This window comes from Diachasmimorpha longicaudata, chromosome 1 (assembly GCF_034640455.1).
Source record: "Diachasmimorpha longicaudata isolate KC_UGA_2023 chromosome 1, iyDiaLong2, whole genome shotgun sequence".
In the NCBI taxonomy this organism is placed as follows: domain Eukaryota; kingdom Metazoa; phylum Arthropoda; class Insecta; order Hymenoptera; family Braconidae; genus Diachasmimorpha; species Diachasmimorpha longicaudata.
In genome coordinates, this window is record NC_087225.1 from 5,957,956 (window position 1) to 5,985,823 (window position 27,868).

General features: G+C 36.3%; 5 protein-coding genes across 6 annotated transcripts in view; 1 reads left to right on the forward strand and 4 right to left on the reverse strand.

The window, feature by feature from the left end:
• Nucleotides 1-1,123, reverse strand: part of LOC135163722 (protein tolkin) — a 38,221-nt gene extending 37,098 nt beyond the window's left edge. The window contains exon 1 of the mRNA XM_064123453.1: nucleotides 85-1,123. Within this exon, the coding sequence (XP_063979523.1) occupies nucleotides 85-277 (193 nt within the window). The 5' untranslated portion in view covers nucleotides 278-1,123. The remainder of the gene's footprint in view (nucleotides 1-84) is intronic.
• Nucleotides 1,124-4,039: 2,916 nt separating this feature from the next.
• Nucleotides 4,040-7,373, reverse strand: LOC135163814 (phospholipase A2-like). The gene is made up of 3 exons (XM_064123639.1): nucleotides 6,382-7,373; nucleotides 4,805-4,964; nucleotides 4,040-4,677 (listed from the first exon to the last, which is right to left on the reverse strand). Exons 1-3 carry the CDS (start codon nucleotides 6,548-6,550, stop codon nucleotides 4,479-4,481), a joined length of 528 nt encoding a protein of 175 aa, XP_063979709.1. The 5' UTR covers nucleotides 6,551-7,373; the 3' UTR covers nucleotides 4,040-4,478.
• Nucleotides 7,374-7,518: 145 nt separating this feature from the next.
• On the reverse strand, nucleotides 7,519-11,550 carry LOC135163821 (phospholipase A2-like). The gene is made up of 5 exons (XM_064123651.1): nucleotides 11,486-11,550; nucleotides 10,612-10,686; nucleotides 9,531-9,691; nucleotides 8,240-8,399; nucleotides 7,519-8,047 (listed from the first exon to the last, which is right to left on the reverse strand). The coding sequence occupies exons 3-5, from the start codon at nucleotides 9,679-9,681 to the stop codon at nucleotides 7,837-7,839; spliced, it is 522 nt and encodes a 173-aa protein (XP_063979721.1). The 5' UTR covers nucleotides 9,682-9,691; nucleotides 10,612-10,686; nucleotides 11,486-11,550; the 3' UTR covers nucleotides 7,519-7,836.
• A 102-nt stretch (nucleotides 11,551-11,652) lies between these two features.
• On the forward strand, nucleotides 11,653-14,961 carry LOC135163781 (methionine aminopeptidase 1). The gene is made up of 5 exons (XM_064123583.1): nucleotides 11,653-11,880; nucleotides 12,517-12,568; nucleotides 13,084-13,548; nucleotides 13,856-14,131; nucleotides 14,301-14,961. Exons 1-5 carry the CDS (start codon nucleotides 11,770-11,772, stop codon nucleotides 14,531-14,533), a joined length of 1,137 nt encoding a protein of 378 aa, XP_063979653.1. The 5' UTR covers nucleotides 11,653-11,769; the 3' UTR covers nucleotides 14,534-14,961.
• Nucleotides 14,962-15,095: 134 nt separating this feature from the next.
• On the reverse strand, nucleotides 15,096-20,918 carry LOC135163765 (uncharacterized). 2 transcript variants are annotated; one of them, XM_064123547.1, is made up of 6 exons: nucleotides 20,760-20,918; nucleotides 18,369-18,589; nucleotides 17,780-18,186; nucleotides 16,664-17,391; nucleotides 15,946-16,467; nucleotides 15,096-15,684 (listed from the first exon to the last, which is right to left on the reverse strand). In XM_064123547.1, the coding sequence occupies exons 1-6, from the start codon at nucleotides 20,763-20,765 to the stop codon at nucleotides 15,421-15,423; spliced, it is 2,148 nt and encodes a 715-aa protein (XP_063979617.1). In that variant the 5' UTR covers nucleotides 20,766-20,918; the 3' UTR covers nucleotides 15,096-15,420. The 2 variants fall into 2 exon arrangements, with proteins under 2 accessions (XP_063979617.1, XP_063979608.1); XM_064123538.1 differs by having other exon boundaries at nucleotides 15,946-16,482.
• Between the last annotated feature and the right edge of the window lie 6,950 nt (nucleotides 20,919-27,868).

A 27,868-nucleotide genomic window follows, 5' to 3' on the forward strand; every position in this document is an offset into this window, starting at 1 on the left:
AAACAGATTGAAAAATATTGAAATTAATTCCCACCACTTCACTCCCAAATCCCCATTCATAACAATAAAAAAACCATAATTTACCTGCTTTACAGACATCCAGATCCAGATCTCCGGTAATAGAATGTGGAAACTGTCCATTAACTAACTCCTCAATAGTAAATCTCTTTCTCCCCACCTCGATAATTGTCTCATTATTCCCGAGTAAACCTCGACACGTGACTCTTTCCACAAAGAAAATGGAAACAACAGTAAAGAGCACCGAATCCAGCCTCATCTCTGCTGAGCTTTTCAACCAAATCAACAGGCACTAGACTCCCTCTCCACTGAGTCATAACAAACCAACCAACCCCTCCGCGGAAAAAATAACGCTTCACCACTCAGTGAAACTAAAAATCAAATCTTGTAATTCGATTTGACTTCCTCCGGCCCTAAATTCCCTTCTCTTACTATTTCCACTTTCCTCAAAACTTCTGTCTCAATTTTTATTCCACTCACAAAATTTTTCGGAGCTCTTACTATCGATATAAATTCAAAAGTCAACTGACACTTGACTATTTTCGCGGTTTTGAGTTGAATTCACATGTCTCGATTGTTTGTTTCGAATTCACAAGAACTTTTCACGTTTTTTGTATTGAAAAACTAATTGATCAGCTAATTATTTCAATGTCATTACATTATAATAAATATTACGCTTTTATTTTGTTCTATAAGTTTTGATTTGATGTTCAAATGAAAATTTTGGCTTTGTGCGTTCAATTATTCGCTGGTGTCGTATCGCGATTTTTTAATTGATAATTGTCGTCATAGGAGTGCCTATATTTTCACGATTTTACTCGTCGAATGTTGCGTGGCGTGCGATAATCGCTCAGCTCGCTGACGACTGCAGGTCAAAGTTCGAGGGAGTTTTGACTTGTATAGATTGCCAGCTATTCTTTACACTCGGTTACGCATTTTTATATTAATTTTTCCATGGACAATTGCACACACGGGCTTAGAATAAATATTGAACACATGATAGATGTGCTTGACGGAGTTGTTTTGGTGGCGGGTTTAAGACTTGTTCTGTGATCTCGCGGGTAATACGTCCGTCCGTTGGTTTGCCACGGGCCGACTAGATGTGACGTTCGAAAGCGCGCGCCCGAAGGAGGTGAAGCCACGAGAGAGCGCCCAGGGATATTCTCCAGGGTGGGGGATTTCGTTTTGTTGGTTTTGCAGGGGGTGAGAAGGGAGTGAGTTTTGTCTTGAGGGCCTTGAGTTATTGCGAAGTCATTCTGCTTTTTTTTTTTATAATTCTGAGGGAGTTGTTTTACATTTATGGATTATTGATGGGGTTTATTGGGGGTATTCTTTTTAGATTATGTGTTATGTGGAAGCATTTTTCTGAAATGGGTTTTCTTTATGAGAAGAAAATATCATTATTCTATGTCGTAGTGTGCGGTGGGGAAAAATATCTTCAATTTTTTCATGGAGAGTTGACTATTAGTTTTGAGGACAGTGGCAGTGAATGCGATTTGGGCGTCAAAAAGTCACGAAATTTCAATTTTCACTGCAAATGGATAAAAAATGAAATTGGATTTTTATCCTGCAATTGGCCTGAGGTGTTAGGTCTCGAGTAAAGTAATCATAAATAATGAATTTACAACTTTTCATCGAACTATTTAATTTACTACTAATCGATTCTTGAAATGAATGGGACATCGTAATAATGCATATAATTAATTTAAATACAATGTTACTCTCTCCTACTGAAATTCAATATTCACGACAGTTTCAGCAGAAACTTTGGCGCACGCAATTATCCCAATGAATATTCCTTCATTTACGTATGTGTGAACCGAGTGATGCTCGAAAGCACATGTTTCTCCTCCCTCGGAGTCTTCCAAAATCCGCAAGGGGGTTCAACAAAAAACGAAAGGGAATTATACTGATTCCGTGTATGGATAGTTCGACTATCGAATTACTGTTATGGGATCACCCTTCCGAGTGCCCTTCGCGTCAGCCACAGACCTCAGGGGTGGAAATTTACGTCGCAAAATCCCGGCCCTAAAAATGTTCATACTTATAATGATTTGGGGTGGAAAATAAAGCAAAGAATCTCCCTCCATCCTCTCCGTCTAATTCTCAATCTTGTCTAGTACTTTATTTATGGAATTCATCACATATATTCCTCATATCATATAATTCCAGTCGCAAAAGTTGATTTCAGACGATTCGATATTTTATGAAAGAAGGGAAATAGGGAAGTTTTTGAATCTCTTTTGCAGCTCACACTTTACTCTATAAAAAAGATTACGAGGAATGCTTCGCTCTTTTTTTCATTCATGAGTTATTAATTGTAAACAGGCTGGGACAATGGAAGACAGGCTGAGACTAGAGCTTTCATATATTTCTGATACTTAGCACAAAAACCAATGTTTAGGAAAGATATTTAATTTCTCTCACTCTATGACATATTCCTACGTCAAACATCCATAAAGTATTTAAGAAATTAATTGATGGAAGAGAGTTACGGAAAATTGCAAGATTTATCGCCTGAAATTGGAAGAGAAACTCCCAGCCAATGCACGTATCTCATCAAATTATCGCATGTCTGGAAATAATTCCACGAATTTCCAAAATTACGTGACAATAATTAACGCGAAAAGTTGAGCTCACAACAGTTTCCGATCACCCCAAGTATCTCCTGCGTGTTGTATGCACGAGATAGTTGGAGCGAAATTAATTAAAATATTTCGCTTGGTTGAGGCATCAGATACACAGGCCAGCCAGGATTCCTAGTTGGAATCTCAAATGTTTCAATTTTCCCTCACCTCGTAAATTGATTCAAATTCGTGCTAACATTAATTTTCCTTCTTGTTCCATCTTTCATTTTCTTTTCTAATTGCTCATGCATAAAGTTTGTTGTGGGGGGTACAACTGCATTCGGCTTTTAGTAGTAGGAGTTGGAGGTGTTATACGAAAAAAAAAGAAAGCGAGGAGGGATAATTAATCAGCGTCAACGAATCGTCCCCCGTCCCCCCTCTCCCACCCCTCTTGAGAGAAAAAGAGTAAAATAGAAAATGGAATACCGAGAGAATTGAAAAAAGAACATTGTCAGAAAAGAAAAATTCATTAGTAGTGAAAAATGAAGAGACGTAAATTTTCAGAGTATATTATGTTGAGGACGTTGTGATCGTCGGAAAATAAGAAAAATACATTTTTTCAGAACTTATCTTCAAAAATGAGCTTTCAACACTCTTCATTGGTCAGACATGTGACAAAATATGACAATGAATACCCCTAGGCAAATTATTTTTTCATACTTTTGAATAGCAGACAGTATTTGCTATGAACAGGGAAGAGCTTTTGGAAAAAATTAATGTAAAAAGCTCGGAAAATTAATTACCGCGTAGAATATTTTTGCAGAAAGCCCCTAAACTATAAAAGAAATCCTAAAGACTCTTTCCAAAATAATAAATGAATATGGCTATTGGTCGCAAAATATGTCATAAATTAATTGGCAAAACTGGCAACACCATCATGTTTTTGTAAATAAAAATTCATAAAGTTATTTCCATTCATGAAGAGTGAAAAATCTTAGGAAATAAAATTTTTCATCTAAATCATTTCTATATTACATGGACCCTGGCCAATTAAGAAAAAGAAACAGATCTACAATCAGAGTTTGTGCATTCGCATATAAATGTATCTCGAGTTCTCTAATTAATCCATTCAGATTGCATTGGTGTGTACGAGAGGCACGCATTTTTCCGTTAATATGTGTGGAAGCCTTCCCCCTGATTTTTTTATTATTTTTGCTAAAGCTGAAGACGAAAAGGAAAAAGTAAACGACTGCGGTAGGAAGGATGGTACGTGAATTTTTTAGCCGAGATTATAATTTCAAGAGGTAAAAGGAGGAGGTTTTTCACAGAGACTAGCGTTTTCATTCGTTTTACCAAGGGTAATTAAGTCGTCACACATCGTAGAGTCACGGTTTAACGTTCTCGTTCACCTTAATTGCATGTAAAACCATTTCGGAATATATATGCAACGATACTGAGACCATTCACAACGTCTTTGGTTATTATTCATAACAATCCAGAATATTTAATTTCTTTCAGTCACATTATTGTGTATTAATCTACATTATTTATTACAATATAAATTGAGAAGTGAATCAAAAACATAATCAGCCTCAGCAACAAATAGAAATTTCTTTCCATTCTTCGCTCCATTATTCATGACGTTTTTAGAACCGAAGTTTTATATACAAAATCGAGATATGTATCATACGTCACATTATATAATTTGATAAACAAAATAGAGGCTTCAAAAATGATTACACTCGAATTCTTTTAACAGTGGATTCATCAAAGTCGTAATTAGTCGGCTAAATTATCACTGATGAACACATTTTTTGGCTTTTTCAATTTTTTTTCTTCACATTACACTCAACAACTCAATTCAAGTTTATTCAGACCTTGGAACCAAACAAATTACAAGAGTTTTCTCAAGAACTGTATGAACCTTCCGTCGGAGAACGCCTTGGGTTCTTTCCACATATATTTTCCATTCACTTCTTCGAAGCACTGTTTCTTCAGAATGTCGAAATAGAGAGTTCCAATGGTCTTGCTCGGGAAGTTTTTATTCTCCTTCAGACAATCATAGAATTCATCGTCGCACTTGCAGCTGAGGCTAATGATTTATTTCAATTCAGAATTAGTTTGATTAATTTATCAAGTGTGCTTTATAATTGGAGTAATATGGGGAGAATAAGAGAAGAGAAATAATAGTAATAATAATGATAATGAGTTTTACTTGCCTGGTGGAGGAGGAGGGATTAGTGAGGCCGTGGAGGGTCTCCTTGGGTTTCATGATGTTCGGACAATTGTCATGGGCACGACAGCATGCGTCAGTCCGATTATATTTTCCAAGGTCATCAAAACTTTTGGCGATCGAGCCTCTACCACACCATTTCGTACCTAATCATAAATTTAATCGTATTCTTTATCGTGTTCTCACTTCTCACTGTCATTCATTTTCTGGGGAATCGTAAAAAATTTTACGTGACAATATTTTTTGTTCTTTTGCACGAGAAAATACAACACTTCAAGATAAAAATGGAAATAAAACTTCTAATAATTCACTGAGAATGGGCGAATGAGAAGGCTAGGCAAAAGTAATTATTAGTTGACGAAACCTTAGAAGAATGGGTACCGGGGAATCTTCACTTTGATTGAGGTATAGGGAAACCTTTTCAAAGGGAATAAATTTAATGAAAATTTTTATTGCAGGGGTAGGGGATTTCGCATATCATTTTTCATCAGGAATTTTTCTTTTTGCTTTTGTGAAATGAAATTCTGTCATTGGTAGCACTATTACATTTTTCATACTCATGTATTCGTCTTTTGCGAATCAGATTCTAGATTTTTTTCTTTACTTTATAGGAGAGGAATGTGGGGAATGAATTTCTTGAAGGAGAATCCAGAGGGGTCTTGGTGGAAGAGAATCAGTGGAATATATGACAGGTGTTTAACAGTGTTATCAATCAAAAATAAATAGCGTGAAATTCTCATTCAATATATTTCATTAATTTTAATTATCAAACAGATGCGAGAGCATACATTTGGAAAAAGCCCCGCAATTATTTGTATTTAGATACTTGATTAACGTTTCGCCTGAAAGATAACGTAATTAGGTGTCGCAACAGCCCACAATTTCTTGCTAATTTTGACCCATCAAAAAATTTTATGACCATTTATCTTTAATTTGACAACTGTTCGTCGAATGAAATTGAAGGAAAATCCGGAAGGTTAATCAATTAGCCGTTAAATTTAATCAAATAATCTTCTCCATAAACTATCAACATGAGAAGGATTTTTTTAGAACAATTCCAGTACTTACACTGGAAATTTTATTGGAAACATAAGGAGTTTTTCCCCATAAAAAAACCTGTGATCCTAGAAATCCTTGGAAATTTTTCCATAACGGGAAGGGGAATCTATTTATCCCTATGAATTTTTCGACTTGTGATTTCTCTTATAACTATTAAAAAAAAAATTATATAACTGCTTCATTGAATTAACAATGCAATGATCGAGTCAATAAAGTAGTTCTCTGTATTCACACGCAGAGAACAGTTCAATAAACAGTAATTAAACAGTCCGGCAATTTTCGAGCTGATTGACATTTAGGCAAAAATTTATAAACGAAGCAGAAATTTCAAATGACGTTAGAAAAAAATAACATGAAAGTCGGTTAATTTATTAGCATCATGGACAAGATTTGAGTTCATTTTTAGTTTTTTCCTTAAATCGATCCCGACTCACCAAACTTTTCGAACAATTTTTCCTGACCTTTTACCTTTTTTTAGTTTTTAAAGTAATCAGTAGTAATTACCTGGTACAATAGTTGTATATCCTCTATTTCTCAACTCCACAAAATACGGATCATTGTACATTTCCTCAGTGAACCAACCCTCATCCAAATCGAACTGATCATCCTCGAACTGTGCGTTCCCGACCGTCAAAATAATCAAAAATGTAATGAATAATACTAATTGCTTCATGTTTGTCAACTACAATCCGTAACCTGTAACTCCAAGTTAGTAACTGACTGTGTTATTCACGAGGCCTCTCTTTTATGAACGAGATACTTTGGGGGTTGTGCCGACTGGGACTGTTGCTCATTCAAGCTTGAATATTTGATAAATATCAAGTGTGGACAGTAAACTCGTGTACAAGTGTTCGTGAGAAAGGTAAACCAGTTAATTAATATTAATCAAGTATCATCCAATCATTTCCGATTTATTCTGATTTTTCTCCTGAGGTCACCAGTGGCTCTAGTAGAATCGCAGTTAGAACATCACAATATTGTTGTCTATTCCAAAGAGATTCAATCTAACAAATTGAATCAGAATTATTTCTTATTGATTAAGAATTATTTGTTATTGATTAGGCCATTAGGTTTAGAGGGAATTGATTTAGAATAACATCATGGGATTTTCTTGTAGCTTCTGGTTTTACCAATCGTAAATCCAGAATCGTAATCGTTATCTTTAATATTGATTTATGTATTATATATTTATCTATGCATACTAATAAATTAATTGATAGCATTTTAATTCAAGTTAATTACTTGTCTTCCAATGGAATCCTAAGTCTAAAAATTTTTTAATGGAAGAATAAGAAGCATAAGAAGATTTAGTGTCTTGTGAAGCTTTGGTATTAAAATAATCTCTTATGAGTTTCGATATATAGTTTGGTCTAAAAAACACTCATCATAAAGTATCAGGCGATTGAATTGATAGGCTTATGCGTTCATAAGCTCTTATTTGCTCAAATCGCTATACATATGTGTATGTATATTCCGGTATGATGACGATGAGCGTCGGGAGACTTTTTTTGTAGATCTTACTGTATCCAAAAAAACCAAGTGATCAAAACACTTCCGCAACAGAGAGAATCCTCAGGTAAACATTCCTCTTATTTATGCTGCACTGGTACAGTTCCAATTGGCAAAATAAAACGAATCATCCAATCAATACATCATCTTTTATTTACACTAATTAAATGTTGATTCTCAGAATAAATGCTTGGAAATTACCAGTATTCATTATGCATTTGAGAAAATACTCGACGCTCTCTTCCGTTTCGGAATAACAAAAATTCTCATTTCAATAACGAATCTCATCAAATATTTATCACAAATTTGTGACCTTTTGTGTTTTTGTTATTGACAGTTGGTGACGTTTTCAAAGTCTCATTGAATCGTGAAGCATATGTGTTTAATCACCGTTTATCATCTTGTACTACACAAGAGATATAAATAAATTTACATGATTGGGTTTAGACTTTATCCAATCATTTTTCCGACCAATTTGATGAATCGGTTCCTTGAAAACTTCCTACTCTTCGTCAGGATGTATTTTTCCCTGTCCTCTTCTGATTGCTTGAAGCACTTGTTCTTGACAATATCGAAGTATAAGGTGCCAACGATTTTACTCGTCTTCGTGTGCACGCCCTTCAGACAATCGAAGAAAATGTCATCGCATTGACAGCTCAGTCTGTGGAAAAGAAACATTCATAATCGATTAATTTGTTGTCTATCAAATATCGTTATTGGAAAAAAAACATGTGGAGAAATGGGATTTTTTTCAGTTATTTCTATTCCATGGACCGAAATTTTTAGCGAAATCGCTGGGTTTTCCTATCGAATTGTTTCCGTACGTGAGGAATAACAGTAGTTTATCACGTACATTGTCACAGTGCCATTGTTTTGTATTCCATGCTTCGATGTTCCTCCTTTGATTTTATCCGGGCATCGGTCATGATCACGGCAACAACTGTCCGTTCTTTTGTATCTACCCAAATCGCTGTCGTTCTTTGCTTTGTTACCCTGTCCACACCATTTAGTACCTTGAAGCAGAACAAAGAGTGAATGAATAATTTTGTTTTCTGCTCGACCGAGTAGATAAATTTTCGTATTTAGTTGTACCGTCAAAAATACGAGAGAAATTCACAGTCCTGTCGATACTACTTTGAAGACAATTTTATGAGTTCATTTTATCATGCGTGTCGTGATAAAAACGTCACAGCCATTTGTTCTTAAAGATATTAACAGGATAATGAGTAAGTGTTGGTTGAACCGCATCCTCTTTTTATCTTATCCTTACACTGAATACGAAAAAATAGAAAGTGTTTCCCTAAATCTATCCTTGTCAGTTTTATCATATCACATGAAGAGAAATATTCAATAAAAATTATGGGTCTTTTCCGTAATTTCGAAGCGAAATACGATTCTAGGAAATTTTACGGAAGTGTCATGAAATTTTTACTGTTCCGCAAAATGAAGAAAAAAACAAAAGGACCCCTTTACTCCCATCCATTAACCGATAAATGCCCCGTGTAATGTGGTTTAAGTTTCTTTTGCAAATAGATAAATTAGTCCGGGTTACATTAATATATTTTGGAAAAAGTTCTCCCCTTCCAAAGGGGCATTCAATTACTTTGATGATGTTTTTACAGAACGGGGTAAACGATTCCCAACGAAAAGTAAAAAACAGTGGTCAAGGGGTGCAAAATCGACGCTATTTTTCGTGGGAATTTTCAGCTGAATCGCCTGTGAAAAATTACGACACGATCTCATAAATTGTCCGAATCAATTCCGCAATCAGTCAAAGAACTGCGCTGAGAAAAAAAATATAATTCTGCCAATCAAATATTCTTCTGACGAGAATTTAAAGCGAGTTGTCAAATGGGCTTTCCGGCATGTGATTGTCCGAAATGGCTGTAATAGACGAAATTATTTATTTTTCTCAGCGTGCAAACTCCATAATTTTTACTGTATATTCTTCACCACGCATGATTTAGTTTTTAATTTAATTTTCGACGAATAAAGCGACAATCACAGCGCGTATTTTCACGCATTAATTGCTTGGTTCATGCCTGAGGAATCAGCTGTATCAATAAGAATGCCAGCAGCAGGTGATTAATGAAATTTCCAACATACTTCTTGGAATATTATTATAAATAAAAAAAATGTATTACCCGGATAGATAACGCCCCATGATTTTTTCTTCGTCCCGTCATTCGTTGGCGACAGCGGTATTCCAGGCCCAAGGTCACTCAGATCAGACTCATTTTCAGCTATTACGTAGACCAGACAAACCAGGAAAATAGCAATGATTGAATTGTTCATTTTTGGTGGGCTGTAAACGTAAGGGGAAAATCATTATGCTTATCAGCATAGACGATCATTCACTTTATTTGGGCAATTATTGAAGTCATCCCCCGAAATTATTTTCAACTATTAACATCAAATGGCCCTCAGTCATTCTCAAATATAAATAAATACAAATTTTAAATATAAATTCTCCAAATACTTATTTTTATGAAGCTGTAAATTTTTCACGGGAAATTAGCCATTTAGGTTTAATTTGAAAATAAAAATTTGACATGCTGCGAAAGAACATTAAACATTACTCTTTTTGGACAGTACATTAAAACTGAGAGGCAGTTATGTACTTCACTCACTTACATTTTTCACCTGTAACAATACAAAGTAAAAGGTGTTTTCACTGTTTTGTGTTTCACTATGAATTTTGTGGATGTACGAAGAAACAGAAAAATTACGCATTTCCTGCCGCTTTGTAATAAATTTATATTACATAGGAAAACATTCAGTGGTTCCCAGACCGAGTTTAAACTAGAAAATATCTTTCATTTCAGTTCTCTAAATTTTCGGATTGGAGAGAAATTAATGCGAGGCGTTATTGATCTGCAGTACGCGAGTAATAAGTCACGTGAAACGTTTGGAAATAGCAAATTCAATAAATCAGATTAATCAACCAAATTGGTCCCAATTTTTAACCTGAGACGCTTTTGTGGATTTTCCACATTTGTATTTTAAGTTTTTAACAATAACAAACCAAAGATAGAAAGTATTTTCATTATTTTTTCTCCTCAAAAAGGTGTCATCATTTACATAAGGAATGAGTGAAACTTATTGTCCTTCTCCACGGCGACTGGTTTTTTCGTTAATTCAAGTCTGCACGGAGAGAAAAAATCAACAAAAATTACCTAACCGTTTGGTAATCATCTTGTATTTTGACCGTCTCCATAAAATTACCTGAATGACAGACAAATTTTACTGAGCTGCCCGGTAATTGTCCCCAAACGGCTAAAGCCCAACACGATTACGGAGCTGAAAATCCACACTCATTACCAATTTCGTGTTATTCTGTAATAAATTGCTATTATTCGGAAGAGCATTTAATCATTCACACAACAAGTTTACCCTCATTTATACTCTTTTGCTTGAACAAAAACTAATGCAAGATATTATTCAACCGAAATTAATCATGTGGAATGATTGGGAACAGCGAATTCAATTAATGGGATTAATCAACCGAAATGTTGGTATTGAGTGTTCCTATATACGAACTTTGCTTTATTAGCTTTTGCAATCGGGTATAAACTCAGAGATTTTGATTTTTTTCTAACCGAACGCATTCTACAAACCAAATTGGAGTACCACCGCTACCTAAAAAACTAAATTTTTGTTTAACTGTTTTATCTTCTTCTAACATTGATAAAGGCGATTTTCGATGATATAAATTTTTATCGTTGAACAATCTTTATTTTGAGAGACCTTTTATTCAAGTCGCTCATAAATATATAAGTCATAAATTCACCAAAGAAAAACCAGTGGGTTTTCAGAAAAATATTTAAAAAGCTATTTCGACTTTGGAGACCCATTTTTTTAATGAATAAAGCCAACAAGAAATATTAGTCGCAAAAAACTAAGTAATAAATCACGTGAATCAATCACAACCATTGCGCGAAGGTGAAAAAAACAACAGACGAATCAACACGATAACTCGAGAAACAGGTTTTCAACAAAGAACTGAAATTGTCCTGCGCCTGTCACATCCGACAAAATTATTAAAATAAAAATATGGTGAAAGAAAAATGAAGACGAATGTCCTTCACACGTTACTCACATGTCAGTGAAGCTCAGCTCTTCCAGACGTCTGACTGGCGATGTATTCGCTCTAGTAATACGAAATCAAATTTACGAAAAGGCCGAAGGAGATTGAATTGATGCGCTCTTGAGCGAGACATGGAGAAGTAGAGGGGAGCTCCCTCACCCCGGCAATTTCCCGAGATTCTGTCTCACGAGCAGATCTTGATCTACCGGTAAAGCAGCACATGGCTGCCGCAACGAGGATTCCAGTCCATTCATTATAATTTTGTAGTGGTCGTAAGGGTAAAAGGTCAATTAAACATGTCGTTGGCTTTCGGATTGTGCGAAACTCCAGGGTGCAAGGTGGTTGCTAGCCTCCAGTGTCCAACATGTCTGAAAATTGGAATTCAGGGCTCTTATTTCTGCAGCCAGGTGAGTGGGAGCGAATTAGGTTAGGAGTTGTCCGGGGAGTGATTAACGAGAATGGAATTTATCAATGCCATCATTAGTATTCAATGAATTATGAAAAGATTAACGAATTCATGATGTGTTGCAATGAACATACTCAAATTATCCGAGATAATCATGACCTTTCGGAGATATTTTATAATCCCAAGTCCCTTTATTCTCCGATGAATCTTGAATATCATTAACAAAGTAGATTTCAAACAACCTTTCAATGCAATTTCAGACATCAAAAAACAACCATAAAATAATTATATTGGAAGATAAGTTATTCCAATCTTGAATTTTCTTCAAGAAAATATCGATGAGAACCGGTCTAATTACCTTGGAGGCCTTTAAGAGCTCCACGCTCAATCTTTATGATTATTTATTAACGACTACAGCAAATTAAAATTTGGAAGTCACCAAGTTATGAAACGAATTCCGGCGAATTCGTTAGCATTTGTTGTCTGTAAATTGTTCTCTTCAATATTCCCGTTATGAAACTGCCGTACTAGTTTTAAAGAATGTGAAAAGAAAAATGAAATATTGAAAAATCAATCTTGAATAATTGATTGCAAGTTCAATGAACTTTGAAGGAAAATTCAGAATTGTCTATTTTAGGATTGCTTCAAAGGAAGTTGGAAGACCCACAAAGTTATTCACGACATTGCAAGTAAGTAGATACATGGCTAAAAATAATACCCGGAAAATTTCTCATATTATTTCCAAGTCAATTTCTCCCCCATGTCGGTTTCTCAATCATCTGATAATATAATTACCCATCTTTCTTATGACTACTATATCAGGCCATAATTTTCCAATGTTTACTTAATTATTTGCCTTATTAATACACAAAATTGCTTGCTGCTGAATCGTCGAATTTAATGGTATGACAAAACTAAAAAAATTTCCATACAAGAAGGGATTCCATGTTTGTAGCGATTTGATTGACAGGGGGGCGGGGAGGGGGTCCTGAAATAAAACCTGTTTCAATGTAGTTAATGCTCTCAATTTTTCACCAGATTTCCGGACGCGAGTTATCGCTTTTTTTATCGATTAACGTTAATTGACCTCCAGAAACTTTAGGCAGATAATTATTTTCAAATGTTGGAAACGATGACCTGTTATCATTCACTACTTTGCCTGTGAGTGCATTCTCCATGAAAATAATCATATTTTTTTAATCAGAGGGAGACTCGGGTAAGAAATCATCATCAGGTGAATACAATCCCTGGCCGTCGTATCATTACACTGGTAAATTGCGTCCGTATCCAAGGCCCCAGAAACGAGAAGTGCCAAAAGAAATAATGCGTCCGGACTATGCCGACCATCCAGAGGGGCTACCCCTCAGTGAACAGGCTGTGCGTGGCTCGGCGCAGATAAAGATTCTTGACGAAGAGGAGATCGAGGGAATGAGAATTGCGTGCAAATTGGGACGAGAGGTGTTGGATGAAGCAGCCAAGGCTTGCGATGTCGGTGTCACGACAGCTGAACTCGATAGGATTGTTCATGAAGCCTGCCTTGAGAGAGACTGCTATCCATCACCGTTCAATTATCACCAATTCCCTGCGAGTTGTTGCACGTCTGTTAATGAAGTTATTTGTCATGGAATACCCGATAACAGGCCGTTGGAAGATGGCGATCTCTGTAATGGTGAGATCATTGAATTTACTCATTGAGAAGCAAAAGTTATTTTATAAATAGCTTTCAACTCCTATCAGAGGCATCACAGCTTGATTTTTATTTTTAACAACAAACTGTCATTGATTGACTTAAACAAGTTCAAATTTTTTTTTGTCATAGTGAAAGCTCTCTGCTTTTAGTCGAGGATTGTGTTAATCGTGAGTTTTCTTTTAATGATCCAGTCAAATTAGATCACGTATAATCGGGTTATTGAATTGCTGGAATAAATGTCATTCGCAGTTCCACGTCAATGACTTTATGCTGTTTTTCCTTGTAGTTGACGTGACCGTCTACCATAATGGTTTTCACGGTGACTTGAATGAGACGTTTTTCGTTGGTAACGTGAAGCCAGAAATAAAGAAACTAGTCCAAGTGACCTACGAGTGCCTCTCGAAGGCTATTGACATCGTCAGACCTGGGGAGAAGTACAAGGAAATTGGGAATATCATTCAGAAGCATGCACAGGCGCATGGCTTCAGTGTTGTGAGGAGTTACTGTGGCCATGGAATACATAGATTGTTCCACACTGCCCCGAGTGTTCCTCATTATGCCAGTGAGTTAATAAATCATTATAAAATTCAACTGTCGAGTAACAAGCAACAGTCAGTTATTCCATGACACTCTGAAGGAGCGACTGGTTATAATTGTAGAATCAAAACCTTTACCCTTATTAATATTCGTTGTATAGATGCATATTCATTATTTTTTTTTCTATCAATTAGAAAATAAAGCAGTTGGTGTAATGAAAGCAGGGCATTGCTTTACTATCGAGCCAATGATCTCCCAAGGCACCTGGCGAGATGAAACGTGGCCAGATAGTTGGACAGCAGTGACAGCTGATGGTCAATGGTCAGCCCAATTCGAGCAGACTCTCCTTGTCACTGAAACTGGCTGTGACATTCTCACAAAACGACGCACCAATGACGGCCGTCCGTGGTTCATGGACCGTTCCTAGTGATTTTTATGAGGCATCAATATTTTCCAAGGCTGGGGATCCCATTAATGAGGTGGATTATTCAATATTTGAGCGAATGACGTTACGTGACAGTTAACATTTTTAATGATCTCGTTGCACGGACGAACATTATGTGCTAACTATCCGTTTACATCAAGTAGTTGGAATACTGAATGATTTCCCACTATGTCATAAGCAGCACTATTATTTGCCATCCCCTGGAAATAAATCGCCTTTTTGATATGATGAACTAAAAATCATGATGAATAAACACATGAATCTCTCAGCAATTACGAAGATCGGATGTGTGCCTTTTAGCATACGTTATCTTCGATCCTTCCTTCACTTATTAATGAAATTCATGTAAATATAATGCCCCACAATTTGTTCAAATGACCATTTACTCGAATAAATTTTGATTTAATCAATATTAGTTGTGTTTCTTGCATTATTAAAATAATGCTGCAAATGCTGATTCGGAAAAATCGATTAATTACCCGTTGACTATTCTACTTTACCGGGAGAGGGAGGGGCAAAATGGAACGATCAGAAAAAACAAATATTGAGCGACATTCAGACAACTTGTTGAAATACTCATTCAGTCAAATAATCGTCCGCCAATCAACATTTTTTGTGATTTTCTTTTATTGAAAACAACACTGTGAAGGTGACTCAAAAAATCAATTTGTGATTATTAACTTTCTTTTGTCACTTGTTTACAGAAACAATACTTCAAATTTCCCTAAACCTAAGAATAAATAATGTGTAATAAATAAAGCTCCAGTTACGAGACGAGCTCGCGCCTCTGCCAGATATCAAATAATAAATAAAAAAAATACTATATACAATGGAGAGTTATTGGGGAAGTGAGTCAATAATTCGTTTTTTTACTCGTCATGTTTTCCACTGATTCGTGTACCAAATTCAGAACTTGCTGTCTCGTAACTCTCGTCGTTTGATGTCGTACTTTTCGGGCCCTCTGGCTCGATACTGTCGTAGTCATAATCTTCGACCGATTTTTCAATGCTTGTATTCTCCTGAGTGCTTTTCTCATGCACTTCAGGAACCATAATTCTCAGGGGCTTTTTCTCATCTTCGTCTCCTTCTTCTTCTTTCATTTGATGTTTTTCGTAATGCTTATCTACTTTTTCCTGCGAATGAGAAAATTAAAAAATTATCAGGGAACAGAAAAAGTGGGGAAAAATTCCAAGACAATTTTGTGATGAGTCGTAGTGTTTGTTAAATAATCTTAGGGATTTTTAGTTTATCCATCAAGTCGAAATAAATCAATGATAATTGATTTTCGAGACGCATCACAATTTCCGAATATGTCTATAGATTCAATAAGAAAAAGGCTCTTCCCTAAAAATTCCCAAGAGAAAATGAGAATTAATTTCATTCATCATAATTACCTGTTCCTGTTTAATTTGTTGTTGTCTAATTCGCTGTCGGTGGGAATACTTCTGCGACCCGAATCTATACCTTCCCCTCTGATTCTCATCCCGCGGGACGTCATCAAGCTCTTCGTTAACTTGGTAGTCAGTCCTGTGATTACTGGGTAGTGGTTCATCCCCCTGTGCTTCCTCGCTCTCCTGCTTCTTCTGCTGATTCCTTATATGCCCCATCAGCTGACTATTGACGTTGCCAGCGGCAGCGAGAGCCGCAAGCTTCTCGGCAGCTTCCCTATTAGGCAGGGTTGTATAAAAAGAAGTGCCTGCACTGTCGTCATTTCCAGTAGAACTAAAGTAGTTGTTCTGAATGTGGCTCGTAGCTGCAACCGCTGTATCGTACTCGATGTTGTTTTCGGCTTGAGCCGAGGGCTCAGGATGCTGGTATGCTAAAGAGTCTTGATTGACGTTCGGGTTGCTCCGAACGTCCAGGGCCTGTTCTGGTTGAAGATTGTAGCCAGCTGTTACTCTACCCGATGCGTAATCCTGTCCAACAAGCACCTAAATGAATTTAAACGCCAAGCACATATTAATTTAATAATAGGACATTTAAAAAACGTATCAAAAACGGCTGAATATAATTTAAGCTACTGTCACAAATATAGTGCAGATCATTTTGATATAATTATGGGGATATTTTTTTTTCTATGCCATCTCTTCATATAATTCACGCTAATAATACCTGTTGCTGTAACTGCTGTTGTTGTTGCTTCCTCAATTGCTTGTTTGCTTGCTCATCATAATTAAAAGAGTGCATTTGAGGCTGAGAAAACGTCGTGGGGTTCACTCCGGACTGGAACAGTTGTCCGAGTTGCTGTTGAAGATGTTGCTGCAATTGTGGTTGCTGTCCACCTCCATACTGTTCATCGACTGGTTGAGGGAAGCTATTTAGAAGATCGTACAGTTGGGTAGCCGATAGAGGGGGACCAGCAGCTGCTGGATGTCCAACATGCAGATCGGGCGCCTGCTGGGCAAGGCGAATGTCCGAAGGCTGTTGGGTCATGTGGATGTCCTGCTGCTGACCCTGACCAGTACCTGGAAAGACGACGTGGCCGGTCGGTTGCTGACCCTGACCACTCCCTGGGAAGCCAACATGAAGAGAACTGTGTAAATTCGTCTGCAAAGGAACATTTGATTGGCCGAACTGAATGTTGGTGCCGACAACGCTCGCCCTGGAGATCTGAGGATGATTCAGGTACAGTTCGTTGGATTGAACGTCACTGGTACCGGTTGATATCCTGGAGGGGTCGAAGTCAGGGGTGTAGAAGGTTGGTGCCGCTGTCTGGTAGTCTTTAAAATTGATTTCGTTGGTTTCCGTCACTTCATAGGCGTTTTGAGTCGGGGTAGGGGAGGTGACGGGTCTCTGTGGCGAGACACTCGTCATCAGAGTTCCGTATCCGTAATTTGTCACTGAAAAAAGTATTATCTGAAGATGTTGGTCATAGAGAACATAGAGAGCCAGGGATGGACATATTCAATGATTATTAACTATTCTAATTATTAGTTTATAGTATGACATATAATTCTGATTATTAAATGAATAAATTCTCTGAGAAAATAATGTGATTGACAGCAATTAAATTACAATATTATTCCATTGAACAGTTATTTCAAAATTAATGGCCAAAAGGCATGATGGACCATTAGCGTGACGTATTAAACCTTCGCGTCTTACGCATGAGATAATTGGGAGAAAGAGAGCAGAGAATTACGGAAGTAAAATGTGTGGATCTTCTTAGAGTGCAGTCCGTCAATTAGTTTGGCCATGGAGGCGTTTTATTTTTCTTTGATTAAGTACCTTGGACATTAGGATTGTATTCTCCATCATGCGGGAATCTTCGATGATCATCTGGCCTATTCCCCTGATTATTGTACTCCCCGTCGTTGGGAAATCTTCGGTTATCCTCGTGCTCATGCTCCTCCCCTTCATTCGGGTTATATGGTTTATCAGCGAGACTTAGATTTGGAGCTGGAATCGTGTGAATCGGACCCTTATCATCGTCCAGGCCACCGCGGTGAGTGGGTGGCATCACCATGGGCTCAGGGCGGTACTCAGGACTGTATTCAGGTACTTTGCTCATCAGCTGGAATTCTTTTACGGGCTGACGTTGAGGGTGGAGGGGAATGTTTGGTATTGCACTTAGAATGGGCATCGGGTTCTTCCAGGGAGATGGAGGAGCGGTGTAACCCGGTCTCATCGGTCTTCTGCGTTATATTAAAGGAATTAAAATTAACTCATATTTTCTGTTAATTCGAGAAAATATATTTGTTAAACTAGAAATTCTTGAATTCATATTTAAAGTTGTGAATAATTTTAAACAAATTGTGAGCAATCGATTATCAATATCAAAATTTCTAATTAATGCATATGAAAGTATGATAAGTACCTGAAATTATGAGGTTTTCCAAACACAGGTCTCTTGGGAGGATAATTATTATTAGTATTAATATGCACGGTATTTCCCATCGACACTCTGTGCCCAATGGGCCATGATTTTTTGTACATCTGCGGTGGAGGTGGTGGAGGAGGCAGAGGCCTTCTGACCTTGTATCTTGCCTCTGTCAGGCAAATGCATATCGCCAATAGCCATGGAATCCAACTGAACGCCTATGAACATGAATTCAACCGGGTCATTATTGCAATCAATTATTTTGACGAGTGGAAATTTTATGTCCAACAGTTATTAATGGCTAATCCGAGTGAAATCTCAAGATGCAAATAACCCTTCTAAATACCGGAACCCGGAACCCGGTGTATTTCGATAACCAGACACTCGAGTTTGTCACCACTGATCATTGAGTACGTTTTTAATGCCTTTATGCCCACGTACACGAGGCATTTAAGTGGGCCAACGTGCTACATCCACGTGATAGGGAGAAAAGCGTTGTGTATCGGCATTCAGCTACATCCAGCAACAGAAGGAAATTATCGTCTTGATAATGATGCCAAGATTACTGTACAGAATGTTTCCGGATACCAAGGGTTTCGACAATTTCAAACGTTTGTTTCATCCTTACATTCCCCAGAGGGAAAGAAACTTCGGATGAATATTTTTCTTAGATTCAGATCATCATTTCCATCGTAAGGTATTGAAATATATGTTAGTATATAAATTGGATAATTGAATCTTAAATTGCAATGTAAATCCACTTTATAAAATCAATTGTAAAAAATTCTATAAAAACTAAAGGAAAATTCTGGATTTGTAGATGAAGAGAAACTCGTGGAAATTTGTAACGCCGGCACTGCTTGTTTTATCCACCTGCACGTGAATTTTTCCCGTTATTTTGCATATCCAAGTACTTTAACTAATTTTTACCAGTGAAACTCGTCCCTTGTTTTAGCTGAACTTCAAAAACTCCTATATGAACGCAATTTAACTGTGAATTTCCATATATATCAACGTGAGTCTAGTATTCAAATTTTACAGTTTTGAATTGATTCTCAATACTGCAACAGAAAATATTTTGAAGATCTAACGACAATTAAAAATTCTTTTACTTTCGAATAAGTGAAAATATTTTAAACTGAGATTTTCTGCCTCTCATCTAATCCTGCATTATATTAATTAACCATGATTGCTCATCTAAAAAAAATTGCTTTCTTTATGATCCACTCATAAAAATGCTAGTTGTATAAGAATAATGCTGAAGAATAATTGTTAATTTATTGTGATAAAAAAAGAAAACGTTGAAAAAAATGTAAAACAAATTTCTTTTTTCATTTCAAGACAATGCATCCAATCTAAAGTGAAAACAACAAATCACGATAGAAAATTTCATCCATCATCCTGTATTTAGAACAGTGAATTAGAAATCCCGATGATGACTCCAATCACTCCAATGCACGAATATTTGCCTAATCACGAGTGAGAAAGTCCCTGTTCATGTGAACGATTGATGAGTGCTTGAGTGCATTAATGAGGTGAAAATCTATCGCACGAGCTACCAATTCATTGGGTGCATTATCGGTAATTATTGGATTGAGATTTCAAGAACACGAGAATATGCAGTACCTCACCTACTTTGGGGCTTATTGCATTCGTAAGTCAATTTTCTTCCCAATTATGCGTCAATTTTAATACCCATTATTAAGATCTTTAGAACCTACTCTTTCGGTTGAAGGAGAGTCTAATGGTGAGGCGACATCAATGGGTCGAACTGTATTTTATACCGTTTCTTTCTTCATCATTTATTTATTAATTTTTTTCATTTTAAACATCGGAAGAATTTATAGCCACCACTTATTTAAAAAGACGTTGAATGTCCTTCTCATTTTTACATTAATATGAATTTTAGTAATTTGAGAAAACATGCAATCAAACTTTTCCGTTGTTTTCGCATTTTTTAATATAAATATATTACTTGACATCACATGTCATCGCTACGAATACTTCAGAATGAAAAAAATGGGGCAAAATTTGTATGCTAATTGCATTTTATAATGAGAAGATATAAAAATATTATTATTTATGTATAAAAAGCTGAAACCATCTTGCACTTTTTTCAAGTTCAATCGCTAAAAAACCATTTCACTAAAAAATCGCACATATTTCATTTCATTAGATTACAAAGAAAATGTTCTGCTCTATCATAGATTTCCTTCAATATAACATTTAAAAGAAAAACATTAACAACGGATTTTTACAACATAAATATAATAATGTAACTTAGTAAGGCATAGCGACAACAGAAAACGTTTTGCAAATTTTCCGAGAGAATTTTCTAACAGTATTTTATCACTTGAAAGAAAAAATCAAATAAACAACGTAACTGACCTTCATAATGCGCGGCGTTCTTGTGGAGGAAGTGAAAAAACAACTAGTACAGCAAATTCCAAACTTAATTCACCATGAGAGAATGTCCAGGAAGGTAGCACTGATGGTTCTACAGACAATTAGGTCATTGTCCTTCATTTATACCAGGCATTTCTCCTTCTTTTCTCGGTAAGAGTTCCCCACTCTTGCCACTCATTTCACTTGTCCACTTATACGTTTTGGCTCGTGATTCCTCGGGGACCATTTACAACTGATATTTACACTGTCAAAATTAATGTTCTTTATTTAGATACACTTAATATGACAAGTGGATCATTGGGTCATCGTATCAGCTATAGAGGGCTTTTCGCTTTCACCGGCGGCATTTGATACGGTTTATCTGGTTAATTTTAGTTTTACATCGTTAATCAATGAGTTAACGAAGTAGTAATCAATTTGTTCAGAGACATGGGGACATTTTCGGGGCAATGTCAAGGTTGAGGGGAAATGCTAAACCTGTTTTGTATGATTTCAGTGGATTGTATACCTGCTTGACCTTAATATGCAATGTTTTTTATTTGAAGTATTCATTGCATATTGAATGGAAATTATGATGCTAAGACGTGGGAAGTTGTACTTTAACAACGTTACAAAAATTTTGAAATTAATGGGAACGCATTTGGTCTCTAAAAAATATTCTTAGAAAAATTTGGTAAATTAGCTGCACAATTCTATTGAACTTCAGTCGAGTTTTTAAAAATATTAATAAATATATCTCTACCTATGCCTTTCAAATGTCAAAGAACGTATTTTAAACATAAACTAAAAAAATAATGCGGAAAATTTTGAAATTGTAGAATAGACTAAAATACCTCAATAAAATTGACTAAAGACTAAAAGAAAGTCAATAAAAATCCAATAGGCTACTCGATCGAATTTCATAGATTTTTCCATAACAATCTTTCAAACAAAAATTGTTAGGTTGGAGTAAGTGGAACATTAATTGGTGAACCTCACTCAAGTAACAAATATGGAGTGGATAAAATTGGAAGGAATAATTTACGATGAAATGCCTGTCTGATCGCAAAGTTCATAAATCACTTTTCTAAAATCATTTTATAGAGAAAAAAATCGTTCAAATACTTGTGGATTTTCGAGCGAATCAGGAACGAATTTAATTATTGCTGCGCTGGATGAAATTTTTAAGGAATTGAAGGGGAAATTCCTTTGCAAGAATTCAAATAATCAGACTAAATTATTTGACTGGCAGCATTCTGGCGATATTGATAAGCGATCAGATTATGAAGGGACTACATAGATTCATGAAATTTTTCTCGAAAATTTGAAAGTGAATGTCATGTATCATTGGATTTTTCGAACTGCCTTAGCGATTTTCTCAGTTTTCTTCAGTTTGACAATTCCATCGACCCCAATAATACCCCAAGGTGAATCACCGGAACGGGATCAATGTACCCTGACACTTCCGATTTGCCGGATCGAATCTTCAATCCAACCGGTCTATCCTCCTTTCTCTCCATATATTTCTAACTGCTTAATGTGTAAACGTACCTTCAATATTTCATCAAACACGTGAAAGAGATCAATATCCTATGGATGCAGGGGAATGATGGGTAAGACATTGAATCATGTGATCCAGTGACCTAATAATTTCCACGAGGAGCAGAACTTCCGTCTGGAGCATCAACACCAATCCAATGGAATACAGCTAGATTTGAATCGAAATTTTCCTGTTACATAATTTGTATAATTTCATTGTTTTTATATAGGTGATCACAAAGACTGTCAAATTGCTTCCTATTTTTTCTAGTAGTTATCACCAATTAATTCCGGAGTGACATGTGGTGCAGGAAAATTTTACAGAACGATTACCGATTTTTTTCGAGGCACTCTCTAATGATTAGCTGAAGAAAATTGATTTGAATTTCATGTAAGTTGTCTCGAATGAATTTCACGATTTCAAATAATTAGTTTACGGTGACTGTTTTGAAATGGAAAATATATTAAATCAGCGCGAAGAAATTTTCTTTTAAAAAAATTCTCCATTTATTTTACAGTTTACAACTTTGCTACTGGATTTCACAGTTCTCTTTCTCTTAATGCTCCTTTGAATTTTTTTAGTATTCCAATTGTAGAAGAAAGTAACTCCGGCGAACCAAATTTTCGAAAATCTATTATTAACTGAATTATCCACGTCTTGAATGCATAAAAAGTGACGATTCATTCCCTTAGAAACTCGATTTTTTATAAAAAATGAAATGGCTGTGGAGAATGACACAGGTATTCTCAATACCTCTGTCTGGCTTTGGCTTAAGAAAATCATCAAAAGTCATCTGCATTTTAATTTCGTGATTATCTTCCGCGAAGAATACTGATGAGCCCGTTAAAATAACAGTAAATTTGTGCCGACAATCGTCATGTTGAATAAATTCATCCATGCGCATGTTCACCAGGGAGAGGAGACATAAATCATACAATTCGATACATATTTTTATTACCTCCTCTCGTTCGCACGGTTGATTTTAAATGACTATGTCCATTTACCACTCAAAAATTACAATTTTTTAACATTTCGAAATTTCAATTTCAAAATCATACACTGATTAAGGTATTATTGAAATATAATTGGATTATATGTCAATCACTTTGGACTCCCCAAACCCTGTTTTCTACTAAAAACCAAAATTTAGAATTGCAGTAAAGAACAGATTTGATTTTTCTTGATTTTGATCATAAAATCCTTTTCAAAATATTGTACGATGGTCTGTACATTGTTGTTTGTATCAAATTGTGTAATCGCTTACGACAGATACGCGCACATTTTACTTAAAAAATAAATCCCTCAACGCAAGATACGTCAATGTACTTAGGCCGCCGAGGATTGTACATCATTAGCATATCATTGCACATATAGTCATTTTGTTTGTAGACCCGTGGATAATTAATAATCATCATTTTAATTTTGACCATGATAGTGCCCGCAAAAAAATTAAAAATAAACACTTTTAACTGAACTGTAGCTAGTCTCGTAGGAAATCGTTTGTAGATCACGAAGATAAGGGTTTGCTCGTTTGTATAAAAATTTATGACATGATAAAAGTCTGATCAAAATTAATTAATTGAAAAAAAATTTTTTGTCGATTCCAATTTTCGCAACAATGAGACCGGCAACGTAGAAAGTTTCTTTACCGGCCGAGCAAGGGCCGGTAAAATTTAAATTCAATGCTTTTATTGAACAATAAATCCTAAAATCATGAATAAAGCTTTGTGAAATATGGAATGGTGATTTCATTGTTTATTTAAGGGTCACTGATACATAATAAATCGAAAAATACAGCCATTCGCCTGCAAAAATTGAAATTATAGAACGGACACGCCCCGACGAGGCAACGCAGCGGTCACTTTGTCCTTCCCCCGATACACAGCGCCACGCACAACATCCGAGGCACTTGCAGAGATTATACGGGAGACTGCTAACGCTGCGGTGGTGGCTTCAACCACAACATTTCGTATCGGTGGCGCATGAACTACGATAGTGAATGTGCCTGTCGGTAAGGCATTACCACCGAGAACGGGGCTAACTAGACTGGGAGTATTTGGCTGTAGCAGGCCCAGGAGCTGAGAAAAATTGTGAAAAACGAAAAAACCGATTTTTGAATATTCCCGGAGCCTTAGACGAATCGCGAATGGGCTACCCCGAACCACATGCCACATACTCCGTGGTAATGCCTTACCAACAAGCGTCAGCAATCTCCCCTAAAATCTCTGGTATGCCACCACCCATCGAATGGAATCCGCGCTATTCGAAACTCGTTACTAATTCTTTCATTACCATCATTCGGCCATATAAAATCCCATGAACCTGCCTTACCCGCCTCTTCCCTCGCCGATAACTCAGTTCCCAATTCCTGCCTTGTCCATCTCCGGCCCCCTCTGAAACCATTAATAAACCCGACAGCTCATTATCCGATCTCACGCGAAATAGCCTCATACGTCACCATAAATAAATAAACCTCGCATAATCGCGCTGGTTCTCACGGCTGTTATCTCGTCGAGACACTGTGTCGAATCGCCCCCTCCTCCCCTCCTGCCCCCCTGTGCCACCCACAATGGCTGGAAAAGCTGCGTGCCGCCTGTAATATATTCCCAGTCACTATCCTCAAGTATTCACGCATGGTCTCATGCATGGAGTCAACGAAAATTGCTGAGCATTTATGGTCAAACAGCGTGTCTCACTCGGCAAATCCCAACGCCTGTGAATAATGGAAATCGTTGCCTATTACCTATTCACCTAATATTTGTTACACAGCATTACCCTTAAACATTGAACCGTGTAATAAAAATATAGGTCACTGACAACTAATATCCCCATTGATTATTTTCCCATGGAAAATTATTCGATCATAAAATCAAAGAAATAATCTCAACAAAATAAAATTGAATCACCGGTCTTGGATCAAGGCTGATCTGAATCACCTCATGGGCATTAAGATTATTTCTTTCATCATTATAATCTGACGTTGGATTACCACGTGGAGACAATGCAGAATAAAAAGAAAATTTCAATTGAATAGTCTCCGCCACGCGCATTGAACTGTGGTATACATATATAACATATCTGTATGGAGAACCCAATGATATTTACCATCGTAAAGGCTTTACGCTCTACTAGACATGTGGGTTCCCCCCTTGGAAAATGGAGACTGTACCTCTTTTACCTCCACTCTTTTGCGATTAAGATCGTGTTATGTAATCAAATAATCACGTGCCTCACACTGACATACAAATCAAGTGGGCTCATGTCCAGCTATTGCGTTTGTGTGGGGTGGCATGAGGTATGGAAATTGAAGAAATCAAACAAGTGCGGATGAACAAAAATACACGTGTGAATAAACTTAATGGGCATGTACTTTCTCTGGGAGAATCTATAGAATTTCTACCGAATGTGCATAACAATTTTTTTGAAGGTTTATTACAAAGGTAGTTAAATTTCTAGAATTCTATTTTGCTTTTTGAGTCCATTCCTGTTCACCTTTTGAATGAGATATTTTCAAGTTTTTCTCATGCACGTACGGACAAATTTCATAGAAAGTTTTCCGTGAAAGGCATTCGATTTTTCAAATCTCAAATTTTGCTCGGGGTAAGATAAGACATGATATGAAGTTTATTGTTTAGAATATTAAACAAGATATATACAGAATAGATAATGAATAGAGCAGTAATTCTGACAGAGGTAGTAGAAAAAAAATATAAATAATACCATACGATGCAAAAAACCAATAACAGCGAATCAATCACTCTGCGGCGACCATTCGCCCTCGAGAAGTCAAGTAGATGGTACGGTAGAATGATCAGAAATACAAATGTAAAGTCTGAGGACTTCTAAAGGTTTTTAATGTTTTTTTACAACGATCTCGAAGACGATGGAGCCTATTTAATTTTTTCTATTGTTTTTCTTGTTGTCTTACTTTACCCACAATATTTTTTTATGATCGATCCAAAAAAATTTTCTATACAAACATTTTTATTATAATAAGCTTAATATAAATATCTCTTAATTTTTAGAAATCTTTCGTTGATAATTTCTTTAAAAAATAGGACTACTTCAATGTTTGCGTACGTGTTCCAGTGAATTGAAAAAGTAATGATCTTGCTTTTGTTTTTACTTCTCCATTTGGGTGAGAATTGACACCCACGTCGGTGTAAAACCATAGAATTAACGTTACGAAATTAAACGTGGGAGCAAGTAGTCGTTACCTCGTAGGAAATACACTCATAGAAGGCTATGAAAAGCCTCGAGTATTATGAACCCCTTAATAAACATATGTTTTTTCTGGTCATTCGTCATAAGCATCGAACGTATCATGAGTGAACATGTTTTATGGATTCACATGTAGGCAGAATTACATACGCAATGAACCGTTATTCCGTTTTGTTTTGTTAGTTGGAACCTCCAACGCTTGTGGTATCCTTTTTGTCTCGTTTGCTTCGACCAAACTTGGCGCATATGCAATAATTTCCCGGTTGCCTGGCACGTGGTCATTACGTCTACGTCTATCCCCCGTTAGACTCTCAGCCTAACCAACGGTTATCGGCGATTGGCTTCTCATTAAATCAGTAGCTGGTTATGCTAAACTATTGAAGAAATCTACTATCATGAGAGGTATAAATCATGTAATTGTCATAATTCCAACACTCGGGGCATCCTTTTATGTCATCAATGGTTATCAGCCTTTGGTTGAGCTTCTGGATGAGAATAATGACGCGTTTCCTTAAAATCAAGATTTTTCTCCAAGACAAAGACTATTTTTCATATCTGAAACAGCTGTTTAATCGAGCTACTCGATTCATAATTGTTGGGTTATGGATTTAATGTTGGGGAGTCAACTAATGAATGAAATAATTATTTTTAATATGATATGAGAAGATTCTCTGTCAACAAGAGGGTGTTAGAGTCCTTAATGAAAAGCTGGTAGTTTATTTTTGTGAAACAACAAGTGATAGAAAAATAATTTGGTTCGACATTGAGAGGAAAAAATATTTCTTAAACTAGTGTTATTTAAACAAATTATTTCAACTAAGGATTGATCGTCCTGACAGAAAAAAATATCTTCTTGAAAGGTATTTCTCTTAGGAAACCATTTAAAGGTAAAGGCCCAAGTTCAGTTCCAAGCATTGCTGTTACGCCATTAGACTTTTTGCAAAAATCCACTAATAGATGTATTAAACTCTCAATGTTATCAAGTGTTAATGGAATTGCTTATTCAGCTCTAATACTCAAGGGAATTGAGTTGAACGTGTTAAGGTGATCATTGATATTTCAATGACAGCTAGAATTCGCAAACTCATTGTGAAAATTGAACAGCACATGCAACTCAATTTTCATTACATTGACTATTCAGAGAAATCATTAATAACATTGAAGAAAATTCACTCTCACCAACACCTGAAAATCTAAATTTGTAATGATACCATCTCTGCTATCTTCGCGTTATTAAATACATTGTTAAATAACCAATATGGCACCGCGGTCAAGGAAACCAGATGTCATTACAGTAATTAATGACGTTCGAGATAGCCAATAGGTAAATTTTATCGTACGCAGTGACTCT

Coding starts and splice junctions, on each gene's coding strand:
- LOC135163821 (XM_064123651.1), bottom strand. CDS start 9,681: ATGAACAATTCAATCATTGCTATTTTCCTGGTTTGTCTGGTCTACGTA. Junction 8,400..9,530: donor ATGGGGCGTTATCTATCCGG/GTAATACATTTT, acceptor TTCTGCTTCAAG/GTACTAAATGGTGTGGACAG. Junction 8,048..8,239: donor AACAATGGCACTGTGACAAT/GTACGTGATAAA, acceptor TCTTTTCCACAG/ACTGAGCTGTCAATGCGATG.
- LOC135163814 (XM_064123639.1), bottom strand. CDS start 6,550: ATGAAGCAATTAGTATTATTCATTACATTTTTGATTATTTTGACGGTC. Junction 4,965..6,381: donor ATATACAACTATTGTACCAG/GTAATTACTACT, acceptor ATTTATGATTAG/GTACGAAATGGTGTGGTAGA. Junction 4,678..4,804: donor AATCCCTCCTCCTCCACCAG/GCAAGTAAAACT, acceptor ATAAATCATTAG/CCTCAGCTGCAAGTGCGACG.
- LOC135163765 (XM_064123538.1), bottom strand. Junction 16,483..16,663: donor AACAGCAGTTACAGCAACAG/GTATTATTAGCG, acceptor AAATTCATTTAG/GTGCTTGTTGGACAGGATTA. Junction 15,685..15,945: donor AACAAATTAAACAGGAACAG/GTAATTATGATG, acceptor TCTCATTCGCAG/GAAAAAGTAGATAAGCATTA.
- LOC135163781 (XM_064123583.1), top strand. CDS start 11,770: ATGTCGTTGGCTTTCGGATTGTGCGAAACTCCAGGGTGCAAGGTGGTT. Junction 11,881..12,516: donor GCTCTTATTTCTGCAGCCAG/GTGAGTGGGAGC, acceptor TGTCTATTTTAG/GATTGCTTCAAAGGAAGTTG. Junction 12,569..13,083: donor AGTTATTCACGACATTGCAA/GTAAGTAGATAC, acceptor TTTTTTAATCAG/AGGGAGACTCGGGTAAGAAA.